At 37.1% G+C, this 17,977-nt stretch overlaps 1 protein-coding gene across 1 annotated transcript in view; it reads right to left on the bottom strand.

The window, feature by feature from the left end:
• The window catches only part of bsf (bicoid stability factor), a 203,564-nt gene that overhangs the window by 93,027 nt on the left and 92,560 nt on the right, over positions 1-17,977 (bottom strand). Inside the window, exons 7-8 of the mRNA XM_069848172.1 lie at positions 10,628-10,835; positions 672-887 (exon numbers count right to left, since the gene is read on the bottom strand). Of these exons, the coding sequence (XP_069704273.1) occupies positions 672-887; positions 10,628-10,835 (424 nt within the window). The remainder of the gene's footprint in view (positions 1-671; positions 888-10,627; positions 10,836-17,977) is intronic.

The raw sequence follows: 17,977 nt of genomic DNA, 5'->3' as shown, positions 1-17,977 counted from the left end.
CTCATTTGATGATAGTACAGATTATTTGGACAATATGGGATAATGAGGCAGTAGTGCAAAGAGAAAGATGGAGAAAACCACTCTATCCAGCACAAACATTACAACATTTTCAGGAGATTCAAGTCCAGTCTTCTGGCGAGGTGCTGACAGCTAATGGGCTGGATATGATAATATGGTACCACAGTGCACTGTCAATAAAACTGACAGTTTAAGAACACACATATTGTATCAAAGTAAGAAAAGGACTACTAAAACTTCCTTATTAGTATGATAGCTAACAGTTATCAGTTAATCAAAACTGTTCCTTTTCACTCTGTACAATATCAAACAGCAATGCTAACCAAATAGTTATTTTGTTTAATGATACTTTGAACAGCAAAGATTATTCATTGACATTCATTTCCCTTCTACAGGAGGTTATACTGCGGAATTTCATCACCCTTAAATTCATCATCTCCTCTAATGATTTGAGCTCACAAACTCCTTAAGTCTGATGATAATCATAACTCAACAACTGAAGTGAATGTGAGGACCAACAAAGTTGTTGATTAATAAACTACTAACAATTTAGTAAACCCTTTGACACAAACCACAATTAATTTTTTTCTGAAAGACGAAACTTCAACACACTGCCATAGGTAACTTATTTGATCAAATATCTTTGCTCTTACCAACTTTTGCAGCTTCTGCAATACTGCCGAGAGTAAGATGATAATTTACAACAGCACTTGCAGCAGACGCCACAGTAATTCCAGTATCTCTTAACAACGTCACTATTTCATCAGATGATTTATTAGCCAAACTAGGGATTACATAATCCCTAAGAGTCTCCCCTCCAGGTGCCAATTTGAATTCTGTACACATGTGGGACAGAATGTTCAGTATATCTGAAATCATATGAAACGTTTTTCAATTCACACATATTTTTTACTACATAACTAGAAAAAAACACACACGCACGCGCACGCACACGCACACACACACAAACAAACAAAAACACACACACAAACAAACAAAAACACACACACACACACCCCGTTCACATGCACACACACACCCAGAGAGGGGGAAGGTGAAAGGAAGAGAAAGAGGAAGGGAGGGACAGAGAGAAGGAAGGGGATATTGTTGGAAGTTTTACATTGTGTAAATGACAAATTTTCGTCTTCATCTTCGTCATTGTCATTGTCATCGCCATTATTATTATTATTACTTACTTACAAATGGCTTTTAAGGAACCTGAAGGTTCATTGCCGCCCTCATATAAGCCCGCCATCAGTCCCTATCCTGTGCAAGATTAATTCACTCTCTATCATCATATCCTATCTCCCTCAAATCCATTTTAATATTATCCTCCCATCTACGTCTCGGTCTCCCCAAAGGTCTTTTTCCCTCCGGCCTTCCAACTAACACTCTATATGCGATTCTGGATTCGCCCATACGTGCTACATGCCCTGCCCATCTCAAACGTCTGGATTTAATGTTCCTAATTATGTCAGGTGAAGAATACAATGTGTGAAGTTCTGCGTTGTGTAACTTTCTCCATTCTCCTGTAACTTCATCCCTCTTAGCCCCAAATATTTTCCTAAGCACCTTATTCTCAAATACCCTTAATCTCTGTTCCTCTCTCAAAGTAAGAGTCCAAGTTTCACAACCATACAGAACAACTGGTAGTATAACTGTTTTATAAATTCTAACTTTCAGATTTTTTGACAGCAGACTAGACGACAAAAGCTTCTCAACCAAATAATATCCTCCCAAGTGTCATTTATATTTGTTACTGTTGCTGAATTTTTCCACCTCTTCGAATTATTGTTATTGTTATTATTATTGTTGTTATTGTTATTATTATTGTTATTATTATTATTATTATTATTATTATTATTATTATTATTATTATTAAGCACAATTACAGAAAGGAATCACAATTAAAATTTAAAGAAGAACAGAAATGCCTACGAAAAAAATAAACAATTAAAAAATTAAGTTATGGCCACATAGGATATGATAGCTAAAAGTGAGTGACATACAGCTGATAAACGAAAAATAAAAGTCTTCTGAAATAAAATTTTTAAAAGAAATTATGAGATTGTGACTTACATATGAAGTAATCATCTGTCAAAAATTAAATATACTATCTCCTGTTACAACACCAATAAAATAATGGTAGTAACTCAAAAACTGTTTTACAAACAGAAATACTCTAAATATGTCTAAGTTTGGTAGTGCACATCTTGTAATTTATATAAGAGTGATGAGGTTGTAATGGAATAGTAATTACATTGAAAAATAAATGAATTGCTAATTCTACAAAGCTAAAGCCATGTGAAGATGCTTCAGGAGAAAAAAGTTGCCTCCTCGACAAAAAAGGCACACATGATCTAAGTATGAATTGTCTTCATCAAGTTTTGCCAAGAAACTCTCAGCAAAAGTCAGCCTTTTAACTTTATGTTCGGCCATAATTCAGAGTGTTATTTGAATTTTGTATGCTCGCAGATGTAGATCTTTGTGCAAAACATTATAAATCATACTGCAAGGAAGTTGGGGTTGCAAAATTGCAAACTGTCAAATTGATTTCCTTGGGCTTCCTGTGAGGTTCGAAATCCATTCAATGCCTTCTTCAGAAATTTTTCGCTTGGAATGCTTATCAGTTTTTGGCAACAAGCTTTCTGTTTGCTTGAATTCTGTATCCCAGGCCATTACTCTCTTATAGTCAGAAATGGGATCATTCTTCGAAGGTTGAACTCCTGACAAAACTGGACAAGACTTTGTGTTAACCAAAAAGCACAAGAGATTTTCACCTGAAGCTTTATAGAATAGTTCACTTTTAAATCTAGTTATGACTTCATGTCAAGTAGATCACTATTACATAAATTGTAAGAGGTGCACTATCAAACCACAGTAAATTTATTTCGGTTTGTTGTATACATTTTCAGTTATAGGGCCCTTTCAGATGGGGTCACTTCTCAGAAGCATTGCCTCTTGTGATTAATGGAAATAAATTAGGTCACTGTTTCTTACGTTCACTTTAATACTTCATTAAAACGTTAAAACTTTCTATAGTTGAAAATATTAAAAGTTACAATTTAAAAAATGGTAATGTACCTTATGACAGACGGGGCCCCTTTCAACACTGGTGTGGTGTCATCTTCAGTGTCCTTCGAAAACACTCAAGATGACAATACACCGTGTTGAAACAGGACCTGTCCATCATAAGGTACATTACCTTTATTAAAATTATAACGTTTAGGGGTCCTGGGACATGACAACTGCCTATTTTAGCTCTTGAACTTGCAAATGACATATAGGCCTTACTGAATCATTCCTATGTCACAGGTTTACAAAATTTATACCATGCATTGAAGAATGCTTATAGGATCTTTTGAGGAAAAATTACATCACTTAGCCCCAAAAGAATATTTATAGGGTGCCTCCAAATACGGTAATTAGAAAATAAATTGTTATGCATGGTTCCATCAGTTAGGTACACATATCTCATAGAATTTTAGTCGAACCTCTCTAATTTTTTTCTGGTATAATAAGAATATATCACATGACAAAATGAATGCACTACTTTCTTAACTAAACACCACATGAACATTTTTTTTTCCAAAATCTTCCTTAATTTTGAATTTTTAAAAATTCAATGATGAAGTTTAAAAGCAAAGCAAGTACTCCATTCATTTTAAAGAGTAATTAATGTACCTACCACAAAAAATTTCATGACTCTATCTTCATTAGCTTATGAGATAAGTGTACCTAAGTTTTGAAAAATCAAGGTAATGGAAAATTCTAATTACGTATTTGGGGGCACCCTATAAATATTCTGTTGGAATAAGTGATTTAATTTTTCATCAAAAGATACTATAAGCATTGTTTAATGCATGGTATAAATTTCGTAAACCTGTGACATAGGAATGCTTCAGTAGGGCCTATATGTCATTTGAAAATTCAAGAGCTAAAATAGGCAGTCATCATGTCCCAGTACCCTTAAAGTAATAAATTAGGGCTTTCACACACGGCAACAGACACAGAATAGTGGTACTGCAAATGGTCTGTGTAGTTGGCTTCACTACAGTGGCAGCTACTAAAAGTGGCACTTCCTGCTACAATACAAGGAATTCAATTGAAGATTTCATAAGAGGCTACAGCCACATCACTCTTTTAGTAGTGTATATGTAGCGCAATAGTAGCAATGCTAAGAGACGAATTCTAAGCCATCAATTCCCTACACCACCATGATAGTATACAGCCTATTGTGCCACGGTGTATTGTTTTTTTTTTTTTTTTTTTCCGAATTCCATTGCAAATTGCAGCTAGAAGCTCTTGAAATGACTTTTTAGATATGCGAAAATACGAGAGAGAGAAAAAAACTTGCATGCGACACCAACTATAACAAAAATAATTAATAAAACAAAAATAATAAATAACCCAAGTCATAGAATAAAATGTGAAATAGTCCTGGGTGCAGTCTTCCCAGAATCAATGGATGGACCCAGACTCCTCTTCTATATCTATGTCTCAGTATGAGTAGCATACAATACTGAACAGTTAGCGGACCACATAGCAGCAGGTCACCCAAGCATTCATCAAAAGGACAATTCCCTCCTCACCTGCTCCTAGACACATGGCTACCACATATATACAGATCGATCACGACACAAAAGTAATCAACTGGAAGAACATGTAGGCTGCGCACATGTTGTCTATCACAGCAAAAATGAAATATTTTGCACCAATTAAAACTGTCTCCTTATTGCACCATTTTTCAGGCAGAACTTCTAGCACTTAATGAAGCTATAAAATGGTGCATTAACAATGAAAAAACAGCGCGTATATTTAGTGATTCTCAAGCTCCCTTCACTGCATCGCTAACAAGTATAACCAACACCCATTAGCGACAGAGGCAAGGAAATTACTTAAAAAATACTCGCACCATATATGTCTCACTTGGGTCCATGGACACAATGGTGTAAGAGGAAACGAAAGAGCTGATGAGTTAGCAAAAGCAGCAGCCTCCAGCAGAGAAACTCCGACCTACACAGTACAACCCATATCATATATCAAGAAACAAATAAGACAACAGATTCATAAAAACTGGACCACTAGATGGATGACGAGCACAACTGGACCATCAACAATCCACGACCGACTCAAAAGCCATCACTTCACACCTACTTTCATATCAACGCAGTTTTTTTCTGGAGATGGGAAATTTGGAACTTACTTCGATAAATTCAACATACCAGCAGACATCGACTCAACTTGTTCCTGCCGCGAAGACCTTCACAGTGTGAAACATCTTCTGTTTGACTGCCACATGATTGAAGTAAAGAGATATGAACCAAAGACACATCTCTTGGACTGCAACACCGAGTACAGCACTCCACTATGTGAAGTGATTAAAAAACCGAGTTGCTGCAGAGAATTTATAAATTTGTTAAAATTTATCTTTAAAAGACTGTAGAGCTTTTTTTCCCCCCACCATTATTTGTGTACATAAAATAAGTAGTAATATATATATATATATATATATATATATATATATATATACACATACATACACACGCACACATAGTCAGCTCTGGATATAGTGAACTCGGTTATAGTGAACATTCAGCTATAGTGAACCTAAATCGTTGGTCCCGACCCACATACTTTAAAAAGTACATTAATATTTCCGTTTATAGTGAACCCTAACTTTGGTTATAGTGAACCTGAAACTATAACTTCCCCAAGAAACTGTAATTTTAAAATGGCCAAAATGGTAATTTAGGAAACCCTTCTCCTATAAACTTCCAAAAATATGTTCAGAACAAAATCTCAAACCTTATACTCCTTAAGCGCACTGAAAGGCAAAGAATTTGTTCAGCTACCTGGACAGCTTGAAACATGTTAAAGAGAATAGTGTACCTACGCAGTGAGGGATAAAGGAAGGATTAGTTCTGACTCCTTTAAAAGAGATTATTAAAAGAATAGGAAGAGAAAGTGTTTTCTTTTGTAAAAGGGAGTAGAGTGATGACCAAAGGGTAAATACAAGAAGGATTACAATATAATGGTCCTCAACCCTTCCTTCCGCATCTTTGTAAAAGTGAACCCGGGAAATTCCAAGGCCGAGTACACAGTAGCATACCTCCAGTGTGAAGAGGTGCGAAATTGGTCAGTGCCTACTACCTACATGGCCAGATTAAATTCAAGTTCCGAACTGTGAACATCAGGATGTTGAAGCATAAAGTATTGGAAGTTGAAAGATACAGCAAACATTAGTACTGATATTGAACGTGGTCTGTCCTAAAAGGGCATTAATACTGTGTGTATAGCAACGTCAGTAGTATAAAAATAGACACTTCGGTTTTAGTGAACCTCGTATATAGTGAACGAAATATGCTGGTCCACAGAGGTTCACTATAACCAGAGTTGATTGTATATATATAATTGGGGAGCAAAGGCTAATTGGGATTTCCCGGTCTCTGATCAGGTAAAAATCCCTGATGTAACTGACATTTAACCCTTGCGGTGAATTTCGGTGAAGTCTGGAGGGCCTAATTAGTCAAATCCACTCTCCTCACCTCCATGCTGGGGTCCTCTGGGATCTTTTTAAGATGCGAAAGAGAGAGTGATATGCGGGAAGCAATGGGAAGCTACAGCATTTATCTTTCCCAAGAAAAACCGCAAACATGGCATGATGAGTCTTTCCACAGTAAAAGATTCCAGAGGTAAACTATCTCCCCATTCGAATATCTGGGAGGAGGATGCTGCAAAGGATACATTATGAAGCAACCCAAACAAACATCCCCAATTCGATTAGATAATGCAGTAATTATTCCTGCATTATAAGACTTAACATTTTGATAATAAATAACTAAACAGTAAGAAACCAAACCTAAACCATCCCAACCTCTGACAGAAGAAAAGAAGACTGACAATTGGAACATAAGGAGGACTCTTCTGTAAGCAGATAAGTTGGAAAACTTGAAGGAAATTGGAAGAAACAAAGTGGATGTGATGGGAATATCAGAAGTGAGGTGGGAAAATAGTGGTGAGTTGGTGAGTGATGAATTTAGGTTGTTTTATTCAAATGGTTAGTGCAAAGGAAGTCATGGTGTTAATGTATTACTGGGACCACATGTGAAAGATAAAGTGATATCAGTGCGTTATGTAGATGACAGCATGATAATGGTGAGACTACAAGGGAAGAAAATGGACTTGTATTAGTGCAAGTTCATATGCCACATAATAGATTAGCGGAAGGAAGTGGAAGAAAGCTATAACAAGATAGAAGAGATAGTTTAAAAGGAGAAGGGAGCATGTGTAATCCTAATGGGCGACTGGAACGCAGTTGTAGGAGAAGGACAAGATGGAAGAACAGTTGGAAAATATGGATTGGGAAAAAGAAATCATAGAGAATATTTGGTGAATTTCTGTAAAAGAAATGCAATGATTGTTGGAAATACATTATTCCAACAACATAAACGAAGAAGATACACATGGACATGCCCAAGGGACGAAAGCAGATACCAGATAGATTACATACTGTACAGGAAAGATTCCGAAATTGCTTAAAAATGCGAAGACTTTATCAGGAGCAGATATTAACTCAGATCATGTCCTCCTGATAGGCGAAGTAGATATTCGTCTCAAGAAGATAAGAAGAAGACAAGTAACGAAATTGAACATGGAAAACTGAAGAACACAGAAGAGAGAAGAAAATTTGAAGCAAATTTTCAAGAGAAATCCAGTACATTAGAATCCACACCTGAGAATAGTAATGAGTACTGGACTCATTTAAAAAGATGTATAGGCCTACATACAACAGCAGAAGAAACAATAGGATACACAGAAGGTGTGAGAATTAAGAAGCCTTGGGTCACAGTGAAAATGTTGAAGATGGAAGAGAGGAGAAAATGGAAAAACATCAACACAGAAGAAGGTAGAAGAAACTACAGGAAACTAACAACGAACTAAGAAGAGAAACTGATAACGCAAAAGAAGACTGGATGAAAAAGATGTGTGAAAAAATAGAGCATCTAGAGAGAAAAGGAAGATATGATTTAATGTACTGTGAAGTAAAATGTTTGGACTTCACAAATAAGAAAAGGAAATTCATGTGGTTGATCGAGGACGACATTGGAAGTGAAATAACAGACAAACAAGGAATACTAAACAGATGAACGAAATATGTACAAGAGTTATATGAGACAAGGAATCGTCCAGATGACTTAGCTATAGAAGATGAAGAAGCCTTATCTAAAGACGAAAAAGGATTTTCTATTTTAAGAAAAGAAATTGAACTAGAACTTAAGGAAATAAAGAATGGGAAAGCAACAGGAGTTGATGAAATCTCCATTGAATTAGTGAAATGCTTGAGTGAAGACAAGAAGCAAATTCTATCATTATGCAACAAAATACAGTGGGACGTCGATTATCCGAACTAACTGGGACCAGGTATAGTTTGGATATGCAATTGTTCAAATAACGGAACATAAAAATGGAGAGCACATAAAATATGTACAAACTTACTTTACGATAATGTACTGTTAAAATACTATACTGCATATACAAAATATGTAATATATATAATACTGATGACACAATACAGTAGTTCACACCTGTGGAGTAACGGTCAGCGCGTCTGGCTGCGAAACCAGAATCCCGGTCGGGGTAAGTTATCTGGTTGAGTTTTTTTCCGGGGTTTTCCCTCAACCCAATACAAGCAAATGCTGGGTAACTTTCGGTGCTGGACCCCAGACTCATTTCAGGTTCGGTGCTGGACCCCAGACTCATTTCACCGGCATTATCACCTTCATATCATTCGGACGCTAAATAACCTAGATGTTGATACAGCGTCGTAAAATAACCCAATATAAAAAAAAAAACAATACAGTATGTATCTTATTGCTTGATTATAGATATCTCCCGAATCCTCTCACTTTTCGCCATGTCTTGGAATTTTTATTTCATTTGGTTGGCAGATGTGGCATCACTGGATAAAGATTCCCCTTCAATTTGCAACTTCCTTATTCCATGCCGTATTTGAAATTCTTTAACCAGCCTGTACTGGCTTTGAAATCAGAGGAGCCACCTAATTTCTTATTTAGCTCTAATGGCTTTTCACATAACAATGGACCTGATATCAGATCTCCTTTCGAATGCCTTTGTACAAACCACGTGTAAATGGCCTGTTCAAGAATGGAATCATTTGCATCCCTCACAGTTTTCTTTTCTTTGAACTATCCTCTGAGTCAAGCTTCACCACAAATTGTAAAATGCAAATGCTGTCTTTATTTCGTTTTTTATCAGAGATAGTGGATTTACCTATACTATATTCACGTGCCAGGGAAGACGCACTTTCTCCCTTTTCTAGACAGTTTAAGATTTTTAATTTTGTATCTATAGTTTACACATTACGTTTTTGTTGTGTATTAGAAAATGCCATGCCTCGTCGTGTGTACAGGACGATCAAAAAACACAATCCAATCACTTTAGTACAGAACACAAGACAACCCACCACTTGAACAAACTTCTTCAAACTGAAAATGAAACTGTTCGTGTTTATTCAGTAACATAAGGCAACTGCTTGTCAATGTGCCGTGAGAATCCTTGCACTAAAAGGCAGTGAAAAGAGTTGCGTTATTTCTGCAAACAATAAGCATTCTGAGTGAGAGAGTTCTTAAGCATTTACGATTGGTAATTTGTCAAAGCTCACTGAAGCGAGATGATTGACATAAACAATGTGCACAAGGAATTTCCAAGAAGAGCCTTGTAATACAGTGTACAGTACAGTATCTCGTTAAGATCTCATCTGTTATGGTAACAATTAATATTAGGTAAAGGTATCCCCGTCACACGCCATGAAGGCACTTGGGGGGGGGGGCATGGAGGTAGAGCTCCATGCTTTCCATGACCTTGGCACTAGAATGAGGTGGTGTGGTCGGCACCACGCTCTGACAGCCTTTTACCCCTGGGAAAGACCCAGTACTCAATTTTATAGGAGCCTGAGTGAACCTCGGGGCCGTTCTGGAAGTTTGGCAACGAGAAAAATCCCATCACCACTTGGGATCAAACCCCGGACCTTCCAGTCTGTAGCCAGCTGCTCTACCAACTGAGCTACCCGGCCGCCCACAATTAATATTAGAGGAGACCAAAAAATAATAATCTTTACGTAGATTCTTCGAGCAACAGTGCATATTACTGTACAGATTACTGTGCATATTACTGTGGAATCCCAGCCACCAAGTCACTCAACTGAGTGCGCTCCTTGTATAATGGCAGTTGACTTAATGTAAAATGTCAACATACATGCCCAACTTGGAGTCAGGCCACAAAGGGAAAAAAACACTGGGGGGGGGGGGGGGTCGATCCAGTGCTGTGGATTGAACTTCAGCATAGCTCAATGGTGAGAGCACTTGGTACATAGAACCAAGGACCCGAGTTCGATCTCTGGTGCCAGAGCGAATTTTTCTCCTCTAATAATAATAGTTTTTACTAGCTGAAACTGGTTTTGACGGATTCCGGGTTTGAATGGTAACATATACATTATTTACTTTCAATTGTGTATTTAAATAAACACATAATCTAGTTTACTTTCACACAAAAAGACGCATAAATTAATACTGTAATTTCAACTTACTATTAACATTCTTGCTGTGGCTAGCAAGAAGTGGCCAAAAATAATGTTGTCTGATTGGCAGATCTTTTTCCCTCATTACGTGTAGAAGTGCACAAGCTTGATTTATATCACCAGACTGCAAACTGCATTCTGTTGCTATAAATAATGCTCTTGGATTCAAGTCTTCTTTCTCCAATCTTTCACAAATTGAAGTAATTTTTTCTATTGGCTGAAAGTAAAAACTGTGTTAGAAATTACATATCTAAATTGAATATGAGTGAGATAAGACAAAAGATAATAAATACAAAGTGTCAGATCTTAAATGCAAAATCCACTGATAACACAACACATACCATAGCAATATTAACTTTCTCGTCAAGTAATATGATGCATGACAGCTGTAACACATGTTGCAGCTCTCATAATTATGTCCTGTAGTTATCAAACTGTTTGAACTTAATCTCTGTAGAAATGTCTTAAATAAATTCCCAAGACAAGAAATACAAAGTGAGAGCATGAGATCTAGGATGTTAACAAATTGTACCGTCCCTCAATCCAATTATCTGCAAACTGAGCCCAGATGTGTGAAGATGCGACAAAAGGTGTTCAAGCTGCAGCTACTTAAAAAAATTACGTGCAATGGTTGTGACTTAGAACCCATTCACATAGACAGGAGTGTACACAATGTTCAATTTTTTCTCATGCATAACTTCAATTTCACTATCCAAGGGAAATAATCGAATTGTGTGCGAAAACGATTCCAGTAAATATGTGTTTCGAAAAATTCCCGCATCATGTGAAAGGGCCTTTACAGACACAATTGTTGAAGTTTAGGTAGTCAGACATCACATGAGGTTTTGGAGCTCAAAAGGCGACTGATTGATTGATTGATTGATTGATTGATTAATATATGTTGTGCACAAGCCAAGGATAGATATCAGTCTCTCTCTTTCTCTCTCTCTCCCCTTCCTCTCCCTACTTACCTCCCTCTCCTTCCCTCCTCCATAATTTTCGGAGTAGACGAAGTGAGAAGAGGCTATGAAATGGAAACATATGAGACTTGTGCAACATATGCTACGAAATTTTCAATTTAGACGTGAGAGAAGAACACACTGAACAGACTTATAGGCTAGAGAAGGAAACTAATAGACCAATTCTAGTACGATTTATAAATATGAGAATAGAGAAATAATTTTGAGTAATTTAGGAAAAATAAAAAGAACATAGGTTAGAGGTGAAAAGAACATGAGTTATGAAATAAGAAGTAGATGTAAGTTGTTACTTCCATTCATGAAGGCAGTAAAAAATAAAGGTAATTTTGCGAAGATGTATGAAGACACATTGAAAGTAAATGAGAAGTATTACGATCTAGAGTTCTCTAAGGAAAATGAAAATCACCCAGAAGTTAATTACAGGTCAACAGCAATGTGGGAGCAATGAAAATACGAAAATGACAGTTGCAGCAAATGCCAAAATGATGGCGTCAGAGAGCAATGAGCAGCTGGTAGCGAGGTCAGAAGAGAAGAAAAATAATATTCTAGTGTGTATAAAAGTAAATCAGCTGACATCAAAGAACAGCAAGGGGAAGAAGAATGGTAGCAGACAAGACTCAAGCAGATATCAGCAACGAACCAGCTATTGGGAAGAAAATAACAGAACAAAATCCAGACAGGTAACAAAGAAAACAAGGGGAGTCGTCACATATTTACTTAAGCAATGCAATGACCAGAGAGAAATAACAAACGAAGTAAACATACGGTGAGTGCTGAGACCGCAGTCAGACTACCAAACGAAATGATATAAAAGCAGAAAGTGGTGATGCATGAAAACAACGAATACAGCGTGATGAGATAAACAAACTTAAGTCAGATGGCACTAGTGATAAGTAACATAGGAAGAACAAGTGCAGTGAATTTTAGTGATGTGAAGAACAAAATTAAAAGTGTATTTGGGCAGAACCAATTAAGGAAAGAAGGAAGTTGTTAAGTGAAGTAAACAAGACAGGACAAGTGATCAAGTAACAAGTCAAGGGTGAAAAAGAAAAATTAATGTGTAGGGTTTACAGTGAAGTGATGTTATTAGATGAAGTACCTTGACAGAAAATAGTGTATAGTTTACTGTATAAGTATCTATTTTGATGTACCGAAGTACATATGATATTTCCATGCAGATATTCTGCATCATCATATGATGAAAGAGTGATGGAACGGAGAAAAATTCTCTCCGGCGCCGGGATTTGAACCCGGGTTTTCAGCTCTACGTGCTGATGCTTTATCCACTAAGCCACGCCGGATACAACCCCGACACCGGTTAGAATCGTCTCAGATTAAGCTCCATCTCTTGAGTTCCCTCTAGTGGCCGCCCTCTGCACTACGTCATAGATATCTACGAACGCAGGACCGAAGTCCATACATGTGTTGAGGTGCACTCGAATGAGTGACTGGTTTGGCCGGGATCCGACGGTATAGGCGCCGTCTTAAATCACAAAGTGATTTATTACGCATATCATATATATTTTGATGTACCGAAGTACATATGATATTTCCATGCAGATATTCTACGTCATCATATGACAGACACAGAGAGAGAGAGAGAGAGAGAGAGAGAGAGAGAGAGTGAGTGATAGATTAGAAAGTTAGACAGTAATACTATTTCTATGGTATGAGTTTAAATAACGAGATGATAGGTGATTAAAGTGATAAGGGTCCTGAATACAATAAATGAATAAGAGATTAAGTGGGATAAAATTATTAAGTGTGGATAGCAAAGTTGAAGTATAATGACAGAATTAGGATAAATGATAATGTAGAAAAGTGAAACAGTAATGTTAATTCTAAGAAAGAGTTTAATGTGTAAAACTTATGGGAAAATGTTTAAATATAAGGTAAGGATGGTGGAAGTAACTGTGGCAATGGCACCAAATAAAGAAATATGAAGGCCACCAATACATGTAAGCAGTTTATGATAATAAATACAGTATATACATATCAACAAATTTTTCCATCATTCCTATTTTCTTATAAAAGAGGGAATCTCCAGAGGTGTACTAGCTCAATCATCTGAATGGTGGAACTGTCAGAAGACAATACAATGACTGTAGGAATTTTACTACAACAATCAATTGAATTTCGTAAGATTATTTTATATGCTAGAAATACAGTGTTACTATGAAACCCCAACTTAACAATCACCATTAACATAAGTCAGGTGGTAGGAGAATTTTACTGTTGATCTGGACCTGCGTTCAGGTATGGGTTCAATATCTGCTTAGGTTGATTATCTCATTGGGTTTTTCCGAAGTCTTTCCCATCTGTAAGGCGAATGTTAAGTAATCACATGTCGAATCCTTGGCCTCATCTCATCAATTACCTTCTCACTATCATCAATTCAACAGATGCTAAATAATCTATACAGAAGTTGATACAGTGTCGTTAACTAAACACATAGTAAAAGAAAAAAAAAGTCAATATCCTCCAAAAGCAAGTCACATTGGATTTTTTTCGTCTCAAGAAAACCACAATCCTTGGCCGGCTTTGAATATGTGATGTATTCAGAGACAAGCAGTGAGAATTAGATCATATGGAGCACTATATAAAGCTCTAAGTCAACTTAAAAAATGACGCAAAAATAAAAGATTTAGAACTTGTATGACTTGAGGCTTTCCTGGCGTTTGATGCAGAATAACTCTTCTCAGATTCTCAGCCAGGTGAGTTGGATATTTGCTTCCAGAAACGAAAACGGTCCTGTCGACTCTTCTGCGCAGGGGAGGGGGATTTCGGACAAAGAGAGTCTCCCTTCTGAGATTCGCACCTATGCAAGATGTTCCAACAGAACAACTTCAGCAACAGGAATATCAGTTTGGCCCTCAGAAGGTCCTTCTCAGACAAACCACCCGCCGAGGAACAAGAGGAGATGAAGGACATGGCGTACATCCCACTCTATGGCCCCATCTCGGGCAAGGTTAGCAGACTGCTAAGAAAACACGGGATTAAGACCATCCATAAGCTGCCCACAAAGATTCAGAACTTGCTGAGACCAATTAAGGACGACCTTGGTCTTTGGATACCTGGTGTCTATAAAATACCTTGTGAGTGTGGGAAATGCTACATTGGGCAGACGGGACGCACCATTAAGGAACGATGCAAGGAACGTCAATGTAGCACAAGACTATATTACCCCAATAAGTCTGCAGTAGCATAACACAGCCTGGAAATGGGCCACAAGATAGATTTCGGCGCCACCATGTTGGACAAAACATCAGGTTACTGGGACCTGGTCACCAAGGAAGCCATCTAGATGGCAATAATTTCAACAGAGACGGGGGCCTACAGCTGAGTACAGCATGGAAACCTGCCATCAACATACCTTGACCATCAGCACATGGCAGACAGTCGGGACCAGGAACTAGCTCCTGAGTGGTCATCATTTCGACCAATAGGAATGTGGCAGGCAGCTGGGACTAGCAACTAGCTCCTGATTGGCCCGCAGCGGGAAGCCCTACTGACGTATATATACTGGCTAGACATGGCTCCACGACACTTCATTCCCTGAAGAAGATGGCAGAGCTAGCCATCGAAAGCTTGGAAGCAAATATCCAACTCATTTGGCTGAGAATCCGAGATGATTTAGAACTTATCATCTAAATCAAAGGATAGAAAATGGTAAACTAAAATGGATAAGCAAAGAATTAGAAAAATACGAGGTGTGTTTTACAAGTAAGACAACACATTTATTTCTCATTCAAGGTTTGCTTTATTCCAGTTTTAAATATACCCCTACCATAATGATTCCCAATACTTTGGCTGCCAAAACCTATTTCTGCACGAAGTTTCCTTACAGATCTGTAGTACTTATGTCACCAATATGCAAGAATCTATATGCCCTCAAGGTACCACTCTGCTGGTTTGCCTCTCAGTACTTTATCACTTCAACTATGATGTCCTTGTTATTGGCATATTGCTTCTTGCAGATTGCATCTTCCAGGGAACCCAAGGGATGAAGTCAGAAGTGCAAGATCTGAGCTGTAGGGTAGAAGAGGAACGACAGTTCATCAAGGTTTCGTAATTTCTTCATATGTGCAAATGTTTGTGTATGGCCTCCCATTGTCATGGTGAAGGAAACTTTTGTGGGAAAGAAAGTGCCAGAATTGCTTCTTTATATTCCTAAAAGTAACACATACTAGAGGCGCTGTTTAGAAATTGATCTTGCTGCCACCTGTTGGGCGGAGGGGCATTATTACATCTAGCAGCGCACCAAGTAGCGAAAATAGTAACTAATTACTCCATGCATTTAGCAGCGCACCTGGTGACGAAAATGTTAAACTGTGCCGAAAGTATTCCCTCCCTACCCTCATCGATATTCAAAACTAACCCAATTTAAAATAAAACATTTACATTTTTATTCCTCACAGCATCTTCTACTGAAAATTCTTACCGGAGCCAACAGGAAGATAAAAGAGACGATCTATTTTACACTACCCAATTAAAATATAACCAGATAGAGACAAAAAATAAAGCAAAAGATTAGATAATTGGGATTGTATTCTTTGGGTATTTACTGTACAGCGCAATGGAAAAGTCTGCAAGAACTACTTAGATAGTTCAATTTATTATATTACTATTACTTTACAATACATTCAACAATACTATTTTTAAAACGTCCATAAACATCACTGTTTAACATACACTGCTTATACACACACGTAGTATTACTTTATGTTCACTTATCAGCAAGTTTCTGTCTGCCATCTTCTCTCCTCCAGCAATATCTCGAATGGATATATAGAGAACTCTGGGTAATGTACCCAACACGTAGTTCTAATGTTCACCACCTACGACGTTGATTATCTTATTTGAGCCCCCTGCTGCCAAATGGTGCTGACCGCAGTTTCGCATCCTATTATATATTTATCCATGATACAGTCTTGAACTTTTTTCCAAAGAGAATTTGTGTGGTGTCACTACATGGGATGCCTTTTATCTAGGGTTCGAAGTGATGAATCCATGCTTCATCCCCCATGACAATTTTGGATACGGAATCATCACCATAAGCCTCATAATAAGCAAGTAGCTCTGAATAGATGAGTATTCTTTGTAATCTATTGTCCTCAATAAGGCTCAAGGGACCCTCCTGGCAAAAATTTTGGAATTCTCTGATCGGTGGATAATTATGTTGATACTACACACAGAGATAACACCTCGAAATGCAAGTTCTATGATTATTTGTCAATTGTTCTGAATAAGAGTATTGCGCATTCCATAAGCAGGCCCGGGTTCAAATACTGGTTAGGGCAAGTTACCCTGGTTGAGGTTTTTTCCAGGCTTTTCCACAAGAGTGCAGCTGTTTGGCTATCCAATCATTCATAGAATAGGAGTAGTAAGTACAATAAGCCTTAGGCTGCAGTGCAAGCCTTCACGTCCCTCCTCCATAAAAAACAGCGCATTTCATCACTGCAGGTATCATTGCTGTGTGCAGCCACCCAGAGCATAGGAGAATAGACAGATTGTCTTGCCCTTCTTTTGATAATGACAGCTGTTCACACAGGACTAAAAGTGTTTTTATTGATTGCCATATCTCCATAAGGATAAACCAAAATCATTTATTTTGTAAACAACAACAAACATGCATAATATTGTAATTGTATATCTGTAATAGTAATTAATCTATCGAAGTCTGGGAGATGCTGACTACAAGACTTCTTCTAACATTTATTGTATAACTTTTATGTATTCCAATAATGTACGTTAAAAGGCAAAAGACATTGACTGTCTTGATACTTTTTCAATAAAGAGATGCATACGAATATATATATATATATATATATATATATACACACACCTTATAGTTATGCTATAACTGCTTTTTTGTATGCAAGCATTATGAACAGTCTTTATCATTAGTCATATATATATATATATAGTTATGCTATAACTGCTTTTTTGTATGCAAGCATTATGAACAGTCTTTATCATTAGTCAAAATTATGCACAATATGCCTTCTTATTGTACCAGTGCCATAAAGATTTATCAGGTCTAAAACGTAATGACTTCTATTATGACTATTATGACAGCATAACCTGTGCCATAAAATTAGTAAATTATGAAATGATTTTCTGTGCAATAATCTTTAAGACATCACCCATTCTTTATAGACCATGATATTAAATTATCCATCATTACAAGTTTTCAAGTTTGTTATGTTATTTCTCTATTAATTGTTTCATAATGCCAGCTGGGGAGGAAAAAAAGGGAGAAAAAAAGAAAGAAATTATCATATGGAACACATTTATAATAAACTAGTTATTACAATCGTCAAAATTAGGAAATGAGCAAAGAAAGTGTCCTAAACAATGTATTATGCAATAAAGTATA

The sequence above is a fragment of the Periplaneta americana genome, chromosome 15 (assembly GCF_040183065.1).
Source record: "Periplaneta americana isolate PAMFEO1 chromosome 15, P.americana_PAMFEO1_priV1, whole genome shotgun sequence".
Taxonomy (NCBI): domain Eukaryota; kingdom Metazoa; phylum Arthropoda; class Insecta; order Blattodea; family Blattidae; genus Periplaneta; species Periplaneta americana.
The sequence above is the reverse complement of the archived record's forward strand: the minus strand, read 5'-3'. Positions and strand labels throughout refer to the sequence as shown.